Source organism: Myotis myotis, unplaced genomic scaffold (genome assembly GCF_014108235.1).
Source record: "Myotis myotis isolate mMyoMyo1 unplaced genomic scaffold, mMyoMyo1.p scaffold_m19_p_8, whole genome shotgun sequence".
Lineage (NCBI taxonomy): Eukaryota > Metazoa > Chordata > Mammalia > Chiroptera > Vespertilionidae > Myotis > Myotis myotis.
In genome coordinates, this window is record NW_023416390.1 from 73,799,495 (window position 1) to 73,821,650 (window position 22,156).

Sequence of the window (22,156 nt, forward strand, 5' to 3'; positions counted from 1 at the left end):
TCAGCTCATTTTGCCTGATCTTGGAAACTCATATTTTTATTTGATGAATAGAGGACTAAATATTTGGTATACTGTAAAATAGTTATGGGGATGGCTTCCGTTGTTAATGGTAGGTGATCTACTCAACCTATGCATCGTTTATTATGGCAAGTGTTTCATGGTAAACCAGTATAGGCTGTAAGTTGTTTATAATCATTATAAACACAGAAAACGGAAAACACCACTTGAGGCATAGCTGCCTGTTCAATGCTATGATTATGGAAAAGTGTTAGGTTGTTTTGTTTACCCTTCATTTACAACATTCATCAGTTCTTCAGAAAATCCTAGACATTGGCCAGATTTGTTGTCTTTTAGCATATTTTAACACACCTGTAAACATAAAGACAAATCTACATTATTTCAGAATATAGTTATTTATCCAGAGCATATTTAGTTTATTATCAAGAAGCACTGATATCTATTGCATTAATTATATAGAATTATAGAAAAGGGTTATACCATAATTATGGCAAAGGTCTAACTTCCCCAGAACCCAAGGTTAGATACTATAAATTTGTAGCAGCTCTTAGGAGGTTTGGGGGTGACAGACAAGGCCCACTAAGGGGCCACCTCTGAGCACTACACCTCCAAGTCAGGGTTAAGTACCAACTGAATGTTGGAGCCGATTTATGCTTAAGAGAAATGCCATGTACTTTCAGTTACAAGATAAGTAAGTTCTGAGGATCTGCTGTATAGTATGGTGACTATAAGTAATAATACTGAATTGTATAATTGAAATTTGCTAAGAACCCTTTCTTAAAGGTTTTTACAAAAATAAGAAAGAACTAGGCAAGGTGAAAGATGTGTTAATGAACTCGATAGTGGGATTCCTTTCACAACATGAATCTATAACAAGTCATCACATGGTATACTGCAAATACATATAATACAATTTTATTTGTCAATTTATCTCAATAAAGCTGGAAAAATTGAAAAGAAAAAAAAATAGCCTTTCTCTAGAAAAAATATAACTACTGTCTTATAATGTTATCACACTCTCATCAGTAATTATAAACAAATCGATAAACAATTTGGAACAAGAGAAAAGGAATATAAATACCAAGATTGATTTGTTTTCTTGTCATGAATTCATTCATTATCAACTATCGTCAGAATAAAGATATTAATTATTCAGTTCTGTTCGGCCCCTGCACTGTTGCCTCTCTGTTTAGGACTAGTGCTCCCTGCTCTCTTATTCTGATATCTGTACATGACAATTATAATCAGTGAGATATTATTTATGATGAGTATTCACTTAATGTTCTTTATTTTCCTGCTCTTCTGCAAACCCCATGAAGATAGGAAGTATATCTGCCCTGTTCAGCAGTGTGCTCCCAGAGCATCAAGCAGAAATAATGCGCCTGGAAGGCATTCGAGAACTCTGTGTTGAATCAGTGACTAAATACGAACACATGCAGCCCAGCGGGCTTGACTCAGTGGTTGAGCGTCGACCTATGAACCAGGAGGTCAAGGGTTCCCATTCAGGGCACATACTGGGATTGCAGGCTCCATTTCCAGTAGGGGGCATGCAGGAGGCGGCCAATCAATGATTCTCTCTCTTCATTGATGCTTTTATCTCTCTCTCCCTCTCCCTTCCTCTCTGAAATAAATATATATATATATATATATTTTTAAATGAATGCATGCATTTATGACCACAGTTTGGGTCTCCTCACTTCTCTAAGCTACAGAACTCACCTCCTTGCAAGTCCCTGACTCACTCTAGTTCACTCTCTGCCCCACAGCCTCCTTCATCTCTTTGGAAGTGCAGCTCCATCCTTCCCCTCCCACCGTGTTACAGTTGAGAAGACGACATGCAGGGAGGGCATGTGGCTCGCACCGGGTGAGGGACCACAAGGGACAGTGCCAGGTTTCCATGCCAGTATTCCGACCCCAGCTCCTTCCAGTACATCAAGTCACTATGCTTTCGTCCCTTGCTCTTTCCTGCTTCGGTTTTTACCTGTTTTGCCCTGTTTCTTTCATTCCTTCCTTCACTCTTGGCACAGTTTCCCTGGGTCAATTCGGCCACTGGAGTTTCTTTTCTACTGTACACAGACTTCCCCCTTTTCTCCCAGTCCGATAATTTGCAAGCTCGATGCAGGCGTGCAGTAGCATTCATGATTGCGGGTAAAGGCTAACGTCAGTGAAACAATAAACTTACTCCTGCAAAACGTAATCATATTCTTGTGGAAATATTTCCAACTGTTTTAGGCTTCCCACTTTCTTAAGTGAGGGGTGTTAGAGTCAAGAGAGGCCGTGAGCCTCAAGTGCAAAGTTTCAGATGCTGAGAAAGTTCAAGCCTCTCCTGCTCCCCGACCATGGGAGTGAGGGGTCAATAGGTGTTAAAGAAACGTGTCAGTTAGAATCGTTAAACAGGGCCTGGGACAGCAGGCGGGGGGTGATGTATCTTCCACGGGTGTTGTTCAAATGAGAAAAGCACCACCTGTTAGGGCTGGTATAGGATAGAGCTACCTGGGCTGACCATGGTATCGTATCTATTGAATGAAATCAGAACCTCAGAAGTTCAAAGCTTTAAATGCCTTTAAGTCCCCCTCTATGAGCCACTGGCTGTAGAAAAGCTCTCTTCTCTCCCAATACCCATCCTCTCCCCACTCCTCCCCCACAGTTTGGGACCCACCTCCTCTTGCAGCTACAGGGAAGAAACAAAGCTATCATGATGATGGATGAATAGCGAAGGGTTTTATCATAATTATGGCAAAGGTCTGACTGTCCCAGATCCCAAGAGAAACCAAGTAGCACTCATGGTCCTGCTGCAGCCAGAGCACTGTGAGTATAGAGCACCCCTCCGTGAGGCTTTCTTTCATTGACCCCATTCCCCTTGGCAAACAGGGGGACCTGCAAAGGATGCCCCATCTGAAGTTTGATATTGACTCACTGGATGTGTAGAATCGAGAACAAGGGACTCGCTCCAAACTGAGAAAAGGGGCACTTGGATCTACTACAATCAGAAAGCAATGCCAGCTCTAAGTATGAACTTATAGAATAAGCTTTTCTTTATTAAGCTACCAATTATCAAAGGGGCCCCAATTTGTAGAAATTAATATTAAGTAATAATAATAATATCGATGGTGACAGACACAGTGATTGCACGTAATATTGCCAGCATAATTTATAAGTAATGTATAATTTCCTAAATAACAAATAAAATGAGGTGATCCCAAATTATTCCGTGACGTGGTAAAGAGTTATGCTTGAAGGTTCCTGACTTATTTTTAACCAACCCTAAATTAAGTGTCTTTGGATTTATGTTAATTAAACTCAGCTTATGATAACAACAATGCACAAGCCTGGTGAGAATTATGAAAGCAAACTTTAAAAGAAGGATCATCATACATGGCCCATGGACACAGACAATGGGCCAGTGAGGTCCTGGGGCAGGGACAGGGGGTGGAGGCGGGCTGGAGAGGATCAATGCCGGGGGGTGCAGGGGGTGGGGCGGGGAGGTACATGTGTAATGCTTTCAACAATAAAGAATTATTTAAATAAATAAATAAATAAATAAATAAATAAATAAATAAATAAATAAATAAGAAGGATCATCAGAAGATCGAGATGAACACCCACAATGATGTCATGGTGCTGGCGTGCTGTTGAGATGAAGTGACAAAAATGACACATCTGTTTTCTTCCTCCCCCAAACCCATAACTCCAATCTAATCATGAGAAAAACATCAGACCAACTCACACCGAAGGGCATTCTACACAACCCTAACCAGTGCTCCTCAAAACGTTAAAGTTCATTGAAAACAAGGAGAGACTGAGAAACTAAGACAAACCTCAGGATTTATGAGAACCAAATGTGGGGTCCTCAAGGGGATTCGGGAGCAGACAGAGGACAGTAAGGAAAAAACAAGGAAATCTATAAGTAGAGTAGGAACGTTAGTTAGCAATAGTGTGTCAAGATTGACTCATCAGTTGCGACAAATGTATTATAATGTAAGATATTAACAGGATAGGGAACTGGGTGCGGGGTTTATGGTAACTCTTTGTACAATATAGCTTTTCTGTAAACTAAAATTTTTCCGAAATAAAACATTTACTGAAAAATGCCTAGCAGATATGGTTGAAAAGGGATCTTCTGACATAGTATTTACAGAAGAAGATGCTTTTTAGTTTATAAATTATTTCCATAATTTGTGACAGTTCTCACATCTGCTACTATAAAATTCATCGCAGCTTCTCTGCCTCTTGGGGAAAATGCATTTAATTATCAGTGAAATTCAACTTCAGCTTGTTATGATGAATGATTTGAACCTGTCAGCTCTCCCCACCCCCCCACTAAAAACAAAAGAACTGAAATGAAATACAGTCTTATTCATATTCTCCCTTCCTTCCACCTGCTTCATTTAATTGATGAAGGTTTGAGCTTTTATTAATCTTTTTGAGCTCTTCTGTAAGATGCAGAAAAAAACTAATATGATATCATTGTATCTAGGTAATGTGTGTGCTTTGTGAAATTGATACACCCTGCCAAGACATAAATTACTTAAGCTTTGATAAATGTGTTGAAATCAGGGAATGTTCAAACAGATAAAGCACAGCAATTCCTCTTTTTCTTCCTTGTTGAAACTGAATTTTGTGCTTGCATTTAAATGTGTGTTTTTTTGCATTATTATTGTAATATGATGGGACAAAGACAGCAGTGATGCTGATATTAGCATAGAGAGTCTCAGCGGGTGCAAAAGTAACCAGTGGGATACAGGCATGCGTTTTAAAGAAAACAGCCAACCGCCTTGGACAGGCTGGTTTGCCAACAGGTTCAGAAACACCTACAGCCCCCAGCTCCCCCCGAGAGCTGTAGCATAGAAATTGTCAAAGAATGAGGGCATTGTGGCTGTTCGCCGTGTGCATGGTGTACTTTCCGCTCCCTTTGCTGACTAACTTGATAGGTTGGAATCAGAGATCAAAAACCCACAAACGCATTTGTTGGCCTTGAGTGCCCAGCGGCGCCTGCCGCCTGGGTGTGCCTCACGTGCCGGTGAGCCTGGAAACAGGGCGAAACTTGATGGATGCCCCGGGGTCAAGCAGGTAGACCTCTACTCGGTCATTAATGTAGCCTATGGCGCGGAACACATTTTTGATTAACCATAATCAGTGGCCTCAGGCCTGAGAATTCATCACGCCTCCGGAAGACAATTCTTAAATAGGAGGCACGGGGCTGTCCATTGGACCGTGCAAGAGCCATCAGTCATCGAATGCCTTTGCCAGGCATTAGGCTCCGTAATTTCCATCTGTTCTTCTGGTTAGTCCTTACCATCAACCAGCGAAGGACAGATAGGTGAAAAACGGAGGTCCACATCAAACACTTAAGCGAGGGGTGATGAGTCAGCAGGCACCAAGTCCTGTGCTCTTTCTCCCATGCTGCTTCCATGCTGGGAGTGTGTGACTGTGTGGGGCACAAGACTGTGGCTCACCCAACCCCAGTCATCCCTGATGAGGTCTTTGGAGGTGAAGCATGAGCCTTGGGGTCTTGGGTCATACGACCATAGGAGAGCGTGCCCTGGCAGTGGTGATGCACAAATTTTAAGGAGATATTCCAGGGGGGAAGGCTGAACAAGTTATACGAAAGGGAGAGAAAGTTGGGAGAGAGCTGCAATTGTCAGCTTTTTAAAACAACTAGAAACATATTTACTCTTTTAATAATACATCATTATCTGATAGATTCTTGAGATTTGGATCTAGATATGGAAATCCATATTTGTGAGAAATGTCCATGTACTTTAAAGTAATTAAATAGATGAAGTTATATACAGCTTTTCTCAACTTGTTTAACGTTGTTGTCAAAGCAAGTGAGAAATCTAATGGTCTAGGAGGGCAAGGAAAAACATTGAAATAGCCTGGCCAGTGTGGCGCAGTGGCTGCGTGTCGCCCCAGGAACCAAGAAGTTGCCGGTTGAATTCTTAGGCCCCGGGCTCGATCCCCAGCGGGGGTGCATGCAGGAGGCTGCCAATCGATGATGTTCCTCTCTCATCAATGTTTCTTTTACTCTATGCCTTTCCCTTTGTCTCTCTAAAAACATATTTAAAAATTAAACTAGATATGCATACATGTTTCATAGGAGCTGTCAGTGAATATTTTCACTGGGACAGAGAACAGTTATAGATCTGTGTTAATAGTTAAATTTTGTTATTTTTTTTTTATAAAGGCCAACCTTAAAATCAAGGGCTTTTGGGGCAGGTTTGGACCTGAAAAGTATTCTGTTAGAATTTATTTTGTAGAAATCAAATTCTGTTTTAAATTCTCATATGGAGAATCCTTTTTGAAGAGTTCAGGAGCTCTTCTAAAAGAAAATAATCACATCTAATTGAGCTATTTGATGAACTTGGAATTTTTTTTTTACACTCATTTATTAGGGTGAGTAACATATGTTTGAGTCAAGTTGTTACAGAGTAAATTACCACAAAAAAAAATCTTCAAAAAATGTTTAAAAGCCTCAGTAAATGGCCATGTTTTATTTTATCATCATTGAATAATCTCAGAACCACCACATAATTCCTGGAGATAAGAGAAGGAACTCACAGCCCTAACCGGTTTGGCTCAGTGGATAGAGCGTCGGCCTGCAGACTGAAAGGTCCCAGGTACGATTCCGGTCAAGGCCATGTGCCTTGGTTGCAGGCACATCCCCAGTAGGAGGTGTGCAGGAGGCAGCTGATCGATGTTTCTCTCTCATTGATGCTTCTAACTCTCTCTCTCCCTTCCTCTCTGTAAAATATCAATAAAATATATTTTTTTTAAAAAAAGAGAAGGATCTCACAATGTCTATCTCTGAAAGAGGTGTGTCCTGTATTCCAAAATGTGCCAAGGCCCATTAACTTAAGACTCTTCATGATTGTGAACTTGTCCTTGAATGATGGGTTCCATGTTTATAGGTTTTCAATAATAGGAAAGTAAGGAGAAAATCGGGCAATGTGCTAAGTCAAGAAAAGTGATCCAGGCAGGAAAATGTATAATGTAAAAAAAATTTTAAGAACAAGGGGGTTGGAGGGGAGTCCCAGCATTTTGCTGTTGGCAGCAAACATTGTCATACTTGGGAGTGAAAAAATATTTAATCAGCAGAATGTGTGCAAAGGTAAGAATTTAGATTTTTTTTAAGGCAAGCTAAAAGAGGAAAATGTCAAAAAAGATTTACCCTATGAGAGACAGAAAGTGAGGCAAGCATGAGGGAATAGAGTAGGAAGTTGGAATCAAGGAAAAGTTATGGCTCTCAGTAAGTGGGAGGTGTGTCTGTCACCATTGACCAAGCAGGGCAGAGCACATGGAATACTGGAAATAGTGAAAAATAGATAACAGACTGGGCAACAGGAATCATCACAGAGAAGAGAAACTGGACCTTGATCATCGCGGGGTTTCTTATCTGCCTGAGTGTCCTTGGGTCTCGCTGGAGAGAGGCCTGGGCACATCTCTTGCACCAGACTGCATCCGTTCTCGGGAAACTCAAGTCATGCCTGGGGCCAGCGCTCCTCCGCAGGCTATCACCCTCTGATTTGAACGGGGTTTGTGCACATCATAATTAAGAGTATTCAAAATCAGAAAGCTGGTTACAGTATCAGAAATGCTCAGCATATTTGAGCCAGATCCCTCCCTCTTTTCCTAATGAATATGCTAGCCTTTCAACACTAGCAGACAGAGAGAAGTATCAACTCAAGATGTGTAAGCCCCTAAGACGAGGAAGTATGGATTTAGGTTCTCAAAATAGTAAGAAAGTACATCATATCCATTTGCCCTTCTGTCAAACCTCAGTAAGTTAAGTGAAAAGAACCTTAAAAAATACTAGACTTGAGGAAGCAAAGTCTTCAGGAAATTAATCAAAGAGGCCAAAATATATTATGAGCCTTTCCTCCGAAAGCAAAAATAAGAAAGCCTACACATACATTTAAGCCCTTGGATTCCTACTCTAAAGTGATTTGGGGGATGAGGCATAGGTGAACACACTTTTCACAAAGCTCTATTAGAATTTGAACTTCTTAACCTTTAAGAACTTATAAAAGATAACATGTTATTAAACTCTACCATACAGTTGAGTACAATATTTATAACCCACGCTATGTCTCTTTTTTTTTTTCAAAATTGGTAGAAAGCAATAATTTTTGTAATAATCTGAAACTAGTTTCATGAGGTGCTTTGCCACGTTTGAAAGGCTTGGGCAAACAGTGCATACACACCGTCTCAGTCCCGTCTCATCCTCTTCATCATGCTGACAGTCTTCCCAAGAATCATCACCAGCTTGGCTGGTGCCATTAGAGATAAGAGGCTATCTGTGTTTCCACTGGAAACCTCTATTTTCCAGGCTTTATAACTCTTTTATAAATATTCACTCCAGGCAACAGTTTCATATATTATGATTCTGTACCTCAAAATCTATACTGAACTTCACTAATGCTTTTTAGAAATCCCAGAGATGGTTACACTACTACAAAAGAACCTAAAGAGAAAGTATGTGTAGATTAGATCCAAAATACTGTGGAGTCTAGAAGCCATGTGTACATATAACTCTTCTTTAGCAATTCTATCTTTCAGAGTATAATTCAGCTGTAATAAAATGTATTGCATTATATACAGTCTATTAATTCAGATTATACATTTCTAATTTATGTTTCTATAAAGGCAACTAAATTTGAAATTATATTTTTTCAGCTAAAACTTTTGTACAGTACTCTATTATTAGCCACGCTCCTTTTTTGTTACGGAGTTTGAGATGGAATTATATCAAAAGCCATGAGATTATATGACCTGTCTTTGAATATAATAATATCCTTAATTAATATGTCTAAACATATTTAAGACATCTATATCTTCTATCCAGATGGTGTCTAGCTCGTTGAGAGAAACCTTCAACATTCCAGATTTGTCTTCTACCTGAAAGAAAAGGCATCACAAATATAATGGTTTTATTAAAGAAGAGACCAAAATATACGTCTTCCCCCAGTCTGGAAAGACAGAATTGTAAAGATGGGGAAACAGAGTAAAATCACATCAACCCGTTAAAATGAAGCATCTTCTTCGTAGATCCACCATTTTAATGTCTGTACTTGAGGGTGTACTTGCTTGAATTGAATGCTCGTCCTCTTACACCGCTGTGCCAGCTGTGTGCGCCAAGTGCTACTGAGCAGGAATCGGAGTTATATTGCCAGAATTTCCCGGGTGTTCTGGCTTTTTAGTACGTGTGTGCTCCAAGTCTAACCTCAAATGCACTTCTTCTCTTTTCTTTCCCACAGTTACTTTGTGACAGCAAGACGGCGGTGCACGCCACAGACGGGCTGGACTGGGAGGACAAAGATGGCCCGGGGACCTTGGTGGGCAGCGTGGTTCACTCGAGGGTCCTCAACCCCCTGCGCCTGTTCGTGAAACCGCCTGCGGCCCCGAAGCCCGGGCACCTGGCCTACGCGGACAGCTTGGACACCTTCTGGGACTGGCTGGCCAACATCACCGAGGCCCAGGAACCGTTGGCAAGAACTAAACGGAGGCCGATAGTCAAAACGGGAAAATTCAAGAAAATGTTTGGCTGGGGTGACTTCCATTCCAACATTAAAACCGTTAAACTCAACCTGCTGATCACGGGGAAAATCGTTGACCACGGCAATGGGACCTTCAGCGTTTACTTCCGACACAACTCCACGGGCCTGGGCAACGTGTCGGTGAGCTTGGTGCCCCCCTCCAAAGTGGTGGAGTTCGAAGTGTCCCCGCAGTCCTCCCTGGAGACCAAGGAATCCAAAGCTTTCAATTGCCGCATCGAGTATGAGAAAACAGACCGGGCGAAGAAGACGGCCCTGTGCAACTTCGACCCGTCCAAGATCTGCTACCAGGAGCAGACGCAGAGCCACGTGTCCTGGTTGTGCTCCAAGCCCTTCAAGGTCATTTGCATTTACATTGCCTTTTACAGCGTCGATTACAAACTCGTGCAAAAGGTCTGCCCCGACTACAATTACCACAGTGAGACCCCTTACCTGTCCTCTGGCTGAATCCGTCCGCAGTGATGGAAAGGAGGGACGGGTCTGTGTTTCATTAGAATGACCGAGAACCACGCCAGCTCTTCAGGGGAAAGGATCCTGTTTATGGCAGTGAACCTTAGTTCCCCAAGAGGTTTACAAATTAAAAAAAAAAGAAAGAAAGAAAAGGAAATGAAACATCTTTCAATGTAAAGTGTGTTTGTTTCGATCATAAGTACCTTAATCGGGAGAGTCTAACTGTTTATGAAGCCATCATTTTCACGTAGGATGGTGAAGGCCTCTGAATATTGTTTCCCTAAAAGAAGCATCAGTGGTAGCAACATGTAACGAGAAAGAATCGAATTATGCATGTGATAAACATTGCTCTTGAAACGAGCCTGCCTTGAACTATGTTTTGGACGGTTACCTTAAAAATAGCAGATTCAGTAAAGTCACTGAGAAGATTGTATTTGATAGGTGACTTGCACTTCTGACATGGGATTTTTTTTTTTTTATTGCTGTCTTCCCCCCACTCCCCACCCCCCATCTGTGCGGTTACTGAGATGAGAGATGAAGGGGTGAAATTTGTTTCAACACTCGTGTGTGAAGTTACAGTCCAACAGTGCAACTAAATACATTATTATCGGAGCTGGAGTTGGTGAGTGTGATTCAAACAGCCCTATGTTGGTCACCGCCCTTATCATTCTCATCTGAGTAGTAATATTGGTGTATTGGGAAAGCAAACCTGGAGGTATTGTAAGTCAATTCAACAATAATGAAGATCATGATGCTTTTAGAATCTTTTGCCAAATTCAGTGCTGTGAGAGCTTGTAAAAAATGTCATAACTCTGCATTCACCCTCTAACCTACAAACTCTTCCTATTCATTTGGTATATGATTTTTCTGTACGTGTGTAGAACAACTCTGGAATGGGGAGAAAGTGAATGTTTCTCAGGCTGCAGAAGGAGGAAACTTGCAAGTGGAAGGAGGTTACAGGGTTATGGATTCATTACTTCCAGCCTCCCAGGTTACGTTCTCCTTGCATTGTTAATTATTTGAATGGAAGATTCCATGTGAAAATAAAGAGTCTATTTAAACACGGCCAATTATTATTAAGCACTAATAATCAAGATACCTGACTCATCAGGCTTTTGAAATTATTTAAAACTTAATGTTTCTACACAGTCGATGTACTTGCTGTCGTCTCTGAGGGATGGACAGTCAGCCTGGATGGTAGAACAGAATTAGCACAGAATGAGGGGCTGGGTGACCATTGAAAAGGTTTTTAGAACTCATAAGATTCATAGAATGGTTACTTTTTTTTACATGTTAATTTTTAGATGTTTACTCCCTCCCCCCATCTGTAAAATATCAGTTAAAATGAAGCATTAAATTGAGGACTGAAGGAAAACCAGTCCCAACCAACAAAACTGCTCCCAGCACATTGTTGAAAAAATCAACAGCTCTGCTGTCTATTTTGCATCTCCATCCTTTTCCTTTCCTTGCTCTCGGCGCCGTGTTTCATTTTTGTCTTTCTGTAAAAATTGTACTAGGCTTAGTGTGTGGTAGTGCAGACTTGAAATTTTTGCTCTGAGTTCATCAGGTGTTTTTGTAATTTTGTGGTTGGTGTGAAATATTTTGAGGCATCTTTTATTTTCATCTAGAAACAAGATTAAAATACTATTTATTGTAAGATATGTGGGAACCATAGATGTATATATACACTTAGAATTTTCTGTGTACAGAGAAAGTATGTGCACACATTTCTATGTAAATAAAAATAATTTGCTAAATCTGTCACATGACTTCAGGGTATTTTCTTAAAGAATATTCTTGTTTCTTTTCCTCACAAGTATTTATTGTGTGTGCATATACATCTGTATGTTGGCATGTGTGAAAGTGTGTGTGTGTGTGTGTGCACACGTAATACCAACTGAGCATTAAGATTCTCCATATGTACTTATTAAACAGAGCAGCTCAACTATGGAGATTATAAAGCAGAGTAAAAGGATTATTGCTTTAAAGCTTGGCACATAGCCTGGCATCTAGTAAGAACTCCTTAAGTGTGAGTTGCCATTATAATCATATTATTATTATAACATGAAATGAAATTTAAAGCTATCTGATGTTCCAAAGTTGAGTGACATAAACGTTACATCCATACAAAGAAAAAAAACACTAAACCAGTTTAGATTTCAGCAGGATTTTTAAAAAAAAGAAAGTTCCCCTAGGCATATTTTTAAATTGGAGTAGAACATATGCCACATGTATTTTTAAGTCATATCTTTATTTCAAAGGCTACATAATTGTCAGTAATGGCACTTGGCACGATATAAATCAGATTCCATTTCAACATGCAAATGCACACATTTCTACAAAACCATTTTTGCCTTTGCACACTGCAGTGGAAGAAACGGATATTCAAGGATATTCATGTAAGACAAATTTTACACCCAATCACAAAGTGTTTAAATTAAAAGGAACAGACCCTTTAAAAATAAAAGTTAAACTAATAGATTATACACGTGAAATGAAGATAATGTCACACATCAATATACCTCAGTAAAAAATTTTCAAAACTTAGAAAAACAACACGAACAGAAATTTAATCCTCAGGGTGACGCCAGGCGTCTTCTCAGGTGCTCTCCAGACCTGCTTTACTAGAGAGCAAACTAGTTTGAAGACCTTTGCACCCCTCAGCAGAAACGGTCTCTACACATCACCACACAGAAGGAGAAAGAGGCCATGTTCCCATGGCCGAGTCCAATGTGGTCACACCAGCCACACACACTGTCAAACCCGTAGAAGGGAAATGAGAGAACGATCCTGTGGACAGCAGGCCGGCTGCAGCCAGTAAAGAAGAAGCACTTCCTTACTTCATGGTACTTGGCATTTCAACCATTCTCATGATCTAAAGTAACAGCAGCAAGGAGTGTGGCTCTCTGGTAGGGCCACTCCTAAGAGCACTTGATATATATGGCATTCAAGTCCTTCATCTTTATTGTAAAACACTTTTCTTCTTTACTTTATATGACCCAGACGCTGCATGCTACATTTAGGCATGCTTGCTACATTTTAAACATTTCACATTGAGCTAAATCTGTCTGCATTAAAGATGAGGTTCTGCTGGGTTGGACCTGCCATTATGGCTTTGCCAAGTGTGGTCGGCAGATCAGCAGTATGAGCTGTAAGCTTGTTACAAATGTAGACTCTCAGGTCCCAGCCCAGACACTGAATTGGAGTTTTCACTTTAACAAAATCCTCGTAAGACTTGCATAAACATTAAAAAGAACTTCCCTAGAAAGTCTGATTTAGTGAAAGTGTTATAGGAATTAAGAATCTTCATAGTAAATAAGCACCCTAGGGTATGTGATTCAAATGGACTTCTGACAATACATTGTTAAAAAAAAAAAAAAAGTTAAAGGAATGGACACTTTTAAAAACAAAAATTAACCCTGGCCGGTAGCTAATTGGTTAGAGCCAAAGAATTGTGGGTTTGATTCCCAGACCAGGGCAAGTACATGGGTTGCAGGTTAGATCTCTGGCTCTCCTGGTCAAGGTAGGTTCAGGAGGCAACCAATTGATGTGTCTCTCTCACATCAATGTTTCTCTCTCCCTCATTCTCCCCTTCCTCCATCCTTTTCATTATCTCTAAAAATCAATGGGATAAAATATCCTCAGGTGAGGATTAACAAAAATTTTTGAAAAATTAAAAGTAGAAACAAAAAATTAAACTAAAAGATTGTTAACCAAATGGAAAAAGTGATCACACGTGGAACAGTAAGATTGCAGAGAGTGCGGCCTGCACTGTCTCTTAGTTCAACTTTCTCCTTTGTCAGGCAAGTGAAACTGAGGCCCCATCAGAGTCAAGGACACGCCCAGCAGTGAGTGACAAACCCAACTGAAATGCAGGTGCCTCGACTCCTAGTCCCAGGTTGTACGTTACACAAGAAAGCTAAGTTAAGGCAGATATTCAAGACAAAACAAAAATAATTGCAGTGAGCTTATATCAAGACATGATCCGGAGGCCAAAGCTAAACATGAAAATGGCTGGAGATGCTCTCTCTCTAAAACCTTCAGGATCATAACTTCTTTAAAAACACAAAATTTTTAAAATCTAAAACTAAGGAAAAATAAAGTTAGGATGAAGCCATTATATTGAAAGATAAGAACCCTGAGTATTATAGGTATATCTCACTAAGAATTTCCAGTAGCTACATTGAATACTACATTTGACAGAATTTTTAAGTGATTATAACACCTGATAATGTATTTTCAAAGAAATAGGTAAATTGTGTGGAATGTCTTAATTCCCTAAAGGTCCAATTCTACCACATAAAGAATTTTAAATTAATCAGTCTATAAAATAGAGATGGAGTTATGCACTTTTACTTGCAGCAAAACTATAGTTAACCCCAAGATAATTAATCAGAACTTCCAAAGGATGGAAATTTAATATTTTCAATTGTAGGAGACAAATCACAGGGAAACAAGCTCATGTTAGAGACTGGTTTCTTCATAAAAATCCTGTAGATGACATTCGAGTGTAATTTCATACTCACCTCTATCTCCCATGCCATGCTGTGAAGTCTGGAACCCTGGGAACATATCCCATCCTTCATTTTCAATCTCCTTTTTTTTTTTATCCAACTCAGCTCCCCACAAGTAGTACGAAATCTATTATCCAAAAACATTGCATTAGCTTCCTCGTGACCTCCATAGCACCTGGCAAAGTATATGCTATGTTCAGCATCTGTCGCTTGATATTTAAAATTTTCCAGTGCAATGTAGTGACTATTCAAGACCCCAATCTACCCACGTAATGTAAACGCTATCTTGCACCATTTTCAACGTAAATGCATTGCTCCGGCTGAACACAATGCCCGTTGAATGCTAGCTCCCAGAAGCACAGAAACTTGAAAGCTGGAAACAATTTTAGAAAACATCTAGAATAAGTTTTGTTTATCACATAAAAGAGACCTGATGAGATTTAACAGCCGGGTGATTCTTATTGTTCTTTCTGCCTGGGTAAAGTCCTTCTTTCTCCTCTTCTTCCAAGTCACTGATGTTCCATATTTGTGATAGAGACTGTCAGCTGTCCATCAGAACGGACCCTCCTCTTTCTCCCATTGCAATAGAAATGTCAATGACATGGCCCGCTAACTAGATCGCATGCCTCTGTCTCATGCAGTCTTGTTGCTGAGCTGTGGTAAATGGAATCTGAGAGGAGACGCTCTGTATGCCTCCTGGACTCGTATTTACAGACCCATATGGAAGTGCCCTCATGCTTCCCTCTGCTCTTCCCCTGCGGCTGTCTCAGAGAGATGCCCTGAGGGGCCGGAGATGCTGCACAGTGAAGGAGGCAAAGCAAACGCCCACCTGAGTGTCTTTCCGACCATGGAAGAGAGCCGTGCTGCTAACCCAAAGCCTGCTTTGGACTGCTACATGAGAAATAAACAAACGCTATATCCTCTCAGCCACTGAATTGCTAAGATGGGTTTGTTACTGCACCTCAGTCTGACCTCCCTAACACAAATGTTGCATAAAGTCTTCCCTATCGATGTTCTAGCCCATGCTCATCTCCATCTATTTGAATTGTTCCTTTCAGTCAATGCTAAGCATTGCAGTAATAATTTCATATGCACAACTTTGAATTTGCCTCATTTTTATACTTCTCCATGTGTTCTAACATCCCCCCCCCGCCCCCGCAAAAGAAGTTCACCAAAGCTTGAGATCACATATTATACTAACCAGATACACAATATACCCAGACAAAGCTATTGCCTTTTAAGCAACATATACACGATGGTAAGTTGCATTGAAAAGTATCACAGAGAGTAACTTACTTAAAAACATACATTTTACAAATGGCCCATGTAAGATAGAGGTGGAGAATTCTTAAAAGGTAATAAAACAGCAATTTCAGAATTGTGCTAATTCTACTTAACCTGCGAAGACAGGGAAGAAGCATATGTTTCTTTTCTATCTTTATTTTTGTTAGTAACACACTTAAATGGAATCATTATTCCAAAGGTTCCAACAAGGAAGACCACCCTTCTACCGCTTTTCTATAGCCACTTTGATTCCCTCTCCAGAGGAAAAACACAGGGTAACTTTCTTATGTATTCTACATAGATAAATTAATATGTTTTGAAGTGTTTTAAATGACTAAAAATGTTTTCTTCAGTTTTCCAGGATGCTCCCATTTGTGTATCTGGTTAGTTGAAACATTACCATGCATTAATTGGTTATTGTTTCCTTTTTAAATTTAATAAATCACTTTCTAATGTGAAAAATTTAAAAATATTACCCATGTTAGTCCCATCACTAATAAATTAAATATATTTATTCTTATATTATTCTTCTCATCTCTATCCCTATATATGGATATGTGTATATAGATTCACATATGTATTTTTTCATGTAGTTGAAATTATTACAGTAAGGTAAATATAATAAATATACCATTATATCTTATGTATTAAAAAAATTGACTGGAATTAAAAGGTGCTAAGAACATTTCCTAAGCAAATTACATGAGAAATAGAGTGTGGCTCCATAGGACCATAGGAACTCACAAATGGAATACACACAGGATTGTGTGAGTAATGGGACACCCTTCACCTTCTCTCTTTATGTCATTTACTCTTTGACAAGAATTGTTTCAAGCAACATAAAACAATTTTGCAGAATTTGGTGAATCAAAGCAGAAATTACAAATCTTAATGGAGAGGATTAAGCTCAGATTCTGCTCCCAGTAGATTCTGGGAAGTCAACTCACTCTCAGGACCCCTATGGCACCTATAGGTAGCAAATGAGACCTATCATTGTCATAATTCCACTCCACTGTCACTGAAAGAACAGCTCAAGTCATAATATTGTAGAAGTGAACGTGTCTTTACAGGGAAAGGGAGCTAATGCTTATTGATGTCTACTATGGATGTGATACCATCCTAGCAAAAACATAGGTCACCCAGATAGTCTGAGATCCTATGGGAGAAGTCCAGGTCCTCATTTGTTTGACTTTAGGTTTGGCCATGTTACATGCTTTGGCCACATAGCGGTGAATAGACTTGACCTTTGCCCTATCTAAGCAGAGGCTCTGCATACAATTGTGGAATTCCGGTTGGGCTTTCTTGAGTTTCTGCCCTCTGTCATGAAAACTTCATATTTTTCCAGCTTGGCATCAGGAAGGAGAGGACACTTGGAATGTGAGCCACAGGTGACCCATAGACCTCATGTATGAGCAAAAAACAGACGTCTGTTGCTTTAAGCTACTGAAAATTTGCAGTTGTTTGTTGCCACAATAAAAACTGATAAATACAGTGAGGCACCCACAAATGAGCAACAGCTGGAAGCCATTACCACCTGAGGCTTAAGAAGTAAAGGGAGGAATAGTGCACGGAGAGCCCCTGAGAGCTGGAGCAGTGAGAAAATGCTGCCCGGCCTAGGGGAAGCTGTCATTAAGGGAATATAGCTGCTGCCCAAAGAAGAGCAGAGGAAAGAAATTAATGTCGGGATCTCTCTTTTCTCGCCCTCATTCACATCTGATGGCACCTCCCATTGACAAACCCAATCAGAAGTCAATCAACAAGATGGTCCAAGAAAAGGAGTCCACAGAGCTCAGCCTCACAGAGCACAGAGCAACACAGTGGCAGACACCAGCCACGAGCCAGAATACAGTGAATGGATGGAGAGTATGAAGGGCAGATGTGGAATGACCCCAAAATATAGTTCAAATAAATGTATTTTATGTACATGCAACCCAAAGTGAAGATAAATTTGACTTATACAAAGAATTAGTGAGAGAACCATAATGATTTGAGGTAAATCTCTCAATAGAAAAGAACATAGAGACCATATGTTGCTAGTAGGCAATAAGCTACTTTATTGAAGGCAAAATACTTGACAGGAACAGGAATCACATTTTATTATGCATCCCGTGGTACCTAGCAGTGTTCCACATAATTTACATGTTACCTAAATACTTGGTCAGGACAATGGCGATGATGATAGATCTGCTTTTCTTCCAGAATCAATTTATATAGTTATATTTCTATTTTCCTGAGTTTACAATGTAGTAAGAAAATTTGTACTAGAGCATTCAAAAGTTTTAAAGGCACGCGCGCGCGCGCGCGCACACACACACACACACACACACACACACACACACACACACACAACAGAGACTGTTGTTTTGCAAAAGACAACTCCGAGTTGTGGGATTCCACAATGATTTATTCCTCTACGTCACGGGAAAATAAATGCCCTTTCCAACTGACTGAGACTCTTTTCATTTGTCAACTATTGATCCCCTCCCACAACCTCTCTTCTTAGCTCGGTGATTCTTCTAGAGATTAAACCAATGAAGCCCAGTCCCATTTATTTCTTCCTACTTTATGCGGTGGTATCACCATCGATAACATCAGAGCAGCCAGCCACTCATTTCAGTTAGCAGCACGGCAGACACTAGCTAAAGGGAAGCTGTTAGAGGTTGTCTAGGCATTTCCTTGCAGGGCCCAATAATATACAGTAAACCTTAAAGTAACTATAGAATGCATATTTTAAAAAGTATTTCCTTTAAATTTGATGGGCATCTACTATAACTGCAGTGCCCCTTTGCATTCCAAGGAGAGAGCAAAACAGAAAAGCATAATAGTTATCAGCCTGTCGCATGTTAAGAGGTGGGCAGGTTACAAAAGGGAGAATTAAGGAATGGGCCAAGTTTAAGGTCAAAGACAAATCTCCATAACTCGTAAAGTCCACATTCCCAATAACTTATTTTTAGGGTCTACTGATGCTCCACTTTCTTTTAGTTCCTCAAATCTTTCTGAAGAACCTTTTGCTTCCTAAAGATTTGTACTTATTGCTTCTAATTTGTTAATTACTACTTCCTATTTCTGAGCTATTGTGCAAAGATGCTCATCTCCCCATAAGTCCTGCCATTAAAATGGCATGGTTCAGAATATGCCAGGGACCCAGACTCCTCCACCAACATTCAGAATCCCCAAACACTAGACTATATTGTGGAAGTAAGAGGCCAAAAGAAAACATGTGTCTATCTAAATAATTGTTTATTCAGTTAGATAAGTCAGTGATTTTGTCACTTGAGGGATATCATCATTTGAATTATACTGACTTTCATTTTAGATTGGAAGCTACGTAATTACAAAAAAGGCTCTTCTCAGCTTCTTATCTAGTCTATAAATATTAACAGCAGGTTGTCTGACCTCAACGATGCTTGACCAATATTATTAAAGGTACCAGTAGATCAGTCTACCTATATATTTATGTATGCTCCATCTTGTCCAAGAAAGTATGTAAGGTGTCTTGTATGAATAAAATTTTTAAAAATACTGTAAATCAAGGATGGGAAATTACTTTTATGCTACATGAAACTTTATTGCTTGGTAGTAGAGGTCTGGAAGATGGTGTTAAAAAGGATTTGCAGCCTACTTGGCTGCTCACTAAGAATGTGCGTCAGAATTAATTAGCAATGTGTGCCATGAGCCGGGAAGGGGAGAACAGGAGATATGTCATCCTAGTTTTTCAATGTAAAAAAAATGAAACCAAGTTTTAAGTGAAAATGTAAGTGAATAATCATGTACTGGAGAAGGTTTCCCAAATGTGACACTGAGACAAAAAACACAAAAGACTGATAAACTTAATACTAGAACTTTTTAATATTAAAATAGACCACACAAAAAAAGATAAGAAGAAATGATGGCAATACTCATAAAATAAGGTGTTCATACACTTTATGTCTAAAGCCCTCTTTTAGGTGAATAATCAAATTATAGTCTTCAGCCCTGGCCTCATGGCTCAGTTGGTTGGAGTGTCATCCCATACACTGAAAAGGTTGCAGGTTTGATTCCTGATCAGGGCACATGCCTAGGTGGAGGGCTCAGTCCCGGTCAGGGTAATGGATCAATGTTTCTCTCGCACATTGATGTTTCTCTCTCTCTCTCTCTCTCTCTCTCTCTCTCTCTCTCTCTCTCTCTCCTCTCCTCTCCTCTCTCTAAAAAATCAATAAGAACATATCCTCAGGTAAGGATTAAAAATACATATACATTCTTCATATATATATTTTTTCTTTACAATTAAATATGGACAGAAAACATTTTATCAGCGGCACCTAATAAGCACCTAACCTAGAATAGCTTAAGCAAATGGAAGTTTTATTGTTTTCATGTAAAATAAATCTGGAGGTCAGCTGTCCGGTGTGATTTCGCTACAGGGTGGCTCACCCCTCACCTCACAGTGGAAAGGCCTGCAGCAGTGCAGTCTATGTCAGGCTGCAAAGGAAGGCCACCGCCCAAAAGCCAGAACAAACAAGCTGGTTTATCTACCCCATTCTAGAGGGCTTTCCCCAAAGTCCTTTCCAGAGGTTCCATCTGTCTTATTAGCCAGAACTGCTGCGACATATGGCCAAACCTAGCTGCAAGGTAAGCTGAGAAATACAGTTGTTGCTGTTATTGTAATTCTACTTAGCAGATGACAGCCCTGAATTAAAATGAAGTTGTTTCACTAAAAGAGAAGAGGAGAATGGACCTTGGGAAAGCCCACTTACAGCGTCTGCCATGAGCATGAACCTGCCATTAGGAGGAAGGAAGGGAGAAAAAAAGGAAGGAATAAAAGGCAGGAGGAAAGAAGGAAGCTGGTACAAGAGGGAGAGTGGGACAAAGGTTAGGAAGCTAAATGGCTAATATGTGAAAATGGTTTTCATTCTCATCATTAACCAAATTAGCATAAATTGAGATACACTTTTCCACCTAAAAAATTAGGGGGGAAAAGTGTTTAAAGGGTTTTTGTTTTTTATTATCCAAGGCAAAATGTATGCAGGAAAGGAAACTTTTCATAGTCTGCCTTTCTCAAAAGCAGTATCTTGAAAAGTCTTTAGGTTTTGCTTATTCACTGTTGCAGTATTAAGAAGCTAGTCCTAGATAAGCACAAAGATTGAGTGCCAGGAATATTCACTGAAGCACTGTTATTAGTATGGAAATACTAAAAACAACTGAAAATTTTATTTGGGACATTGGTTAAGAATATCGAGGTGCATCTGGGCAATAGAATTTTGTGCAATCACATAAAATGATGTGAAAGAAAATCCTTTTGAAACAAGTCTATTAAGGATAGGTTAACAATAGTTAACAGAGGTTATTTTAAATTCATTCCAGTATATAGAATAGTGAACTTTGGGATCCTCAACATTTTATTCCACAAACCTGGTTATAATGGTTTGAACGTGAAAATCAGTGGGAGAAAGAAGAAACATGGCTGCTCCCCTTCCCCAAACAAGCTCTCCAACAGGCACCTCTCAATGGCCTGGCTATCAGCGAGGCCGTTTCCTGATGGGCGCCACTACACAAACTATTTCCAAAAGGCCTGCCAAGGAAAATATATAAAGTGAATTTGCAATAAAGCAAAGGACATTTACCAAAGGACATTTACCAAAATAACAATGTTAGTTAAGAAATAAGCTGTTACCTTTTTTTTTTTTCTGGCAAAAATCAGAAAGGAGTTGTTTGTTCAGGTCTTTTCTAACTCAATATAATAAAATTCTATCAGCTGCAAATAAAATAATGATGATCTTTCTGTTCTCTGCAGTGAGGGATGGGGGAAAGCAGGCAAGATGCGATTAGCTCACAAATGATACTAGCGGGTAGAGTGAAGGAGAAAACATTTTAAAACACACCCTGGTGTGACCCAACTAGAAATTTGAACTCTTTCATCCCCACACTTTCTCAATTGACTTTCATGTACCTCTTCTCTGAGTATCCACATAGAGGGTTCCATGGTGAGTGTTAGCATCTTAGTCTAAGCACAGGTCAATAAAACAACCAATTATCGAATATTCTTTTTACTCGATTTTCTTATAAAGTGGTAACAACATGGTCTATGGTAGAGTAACTATATCTAGAGGCCATGTACTTCTTAATAGATGTTGCCTTGAGGTGCAACCTTACTTACACAAGGTACAATGTGGATGCAATGATAAACAATGGGTATATAACTTGTATAAGCAAAGTGTTGTCCTTTTTACTAGACTGTCAGCTTGCTCAGACCATGGCCTCTTCTTCATTATTCTTGTTCACTGTTCTTCCCTAGCACTTAGCAAAGTGCCTGATCCCTGGTGCATTCAATAACATGTATTTAATTCAATTGAGAAG

At 39.7% G+C, this 22,156-nt stretch overlaps 1 protein-coding gene across 1 annotated transcript in view; it reads left to right on the forward strand.

Moving 5' to 3' along the window:
- Nucleotides 1-11,708, forward strand: part of NXPH2 (neurexophilin 2) — a 108,691-nt gene extending 96,983 nt beyond the window's left edge. Inside the window, exon 2 of the mRNA XM_036320095.1 lies at nt 9,276-11,708. Coding sequence (XP_036175988.1) covers nt 9,276-10,019 — 744 coding nt within the window. The 3' untranslated portion in view covers nt 10,020-11,708. The remainder of the gene's footprint in view (nt 1-9,275) is intronic.
- The last annotated feature ends 10,448 nt before the right edge of the window (nt 11,709-22,156 follow it).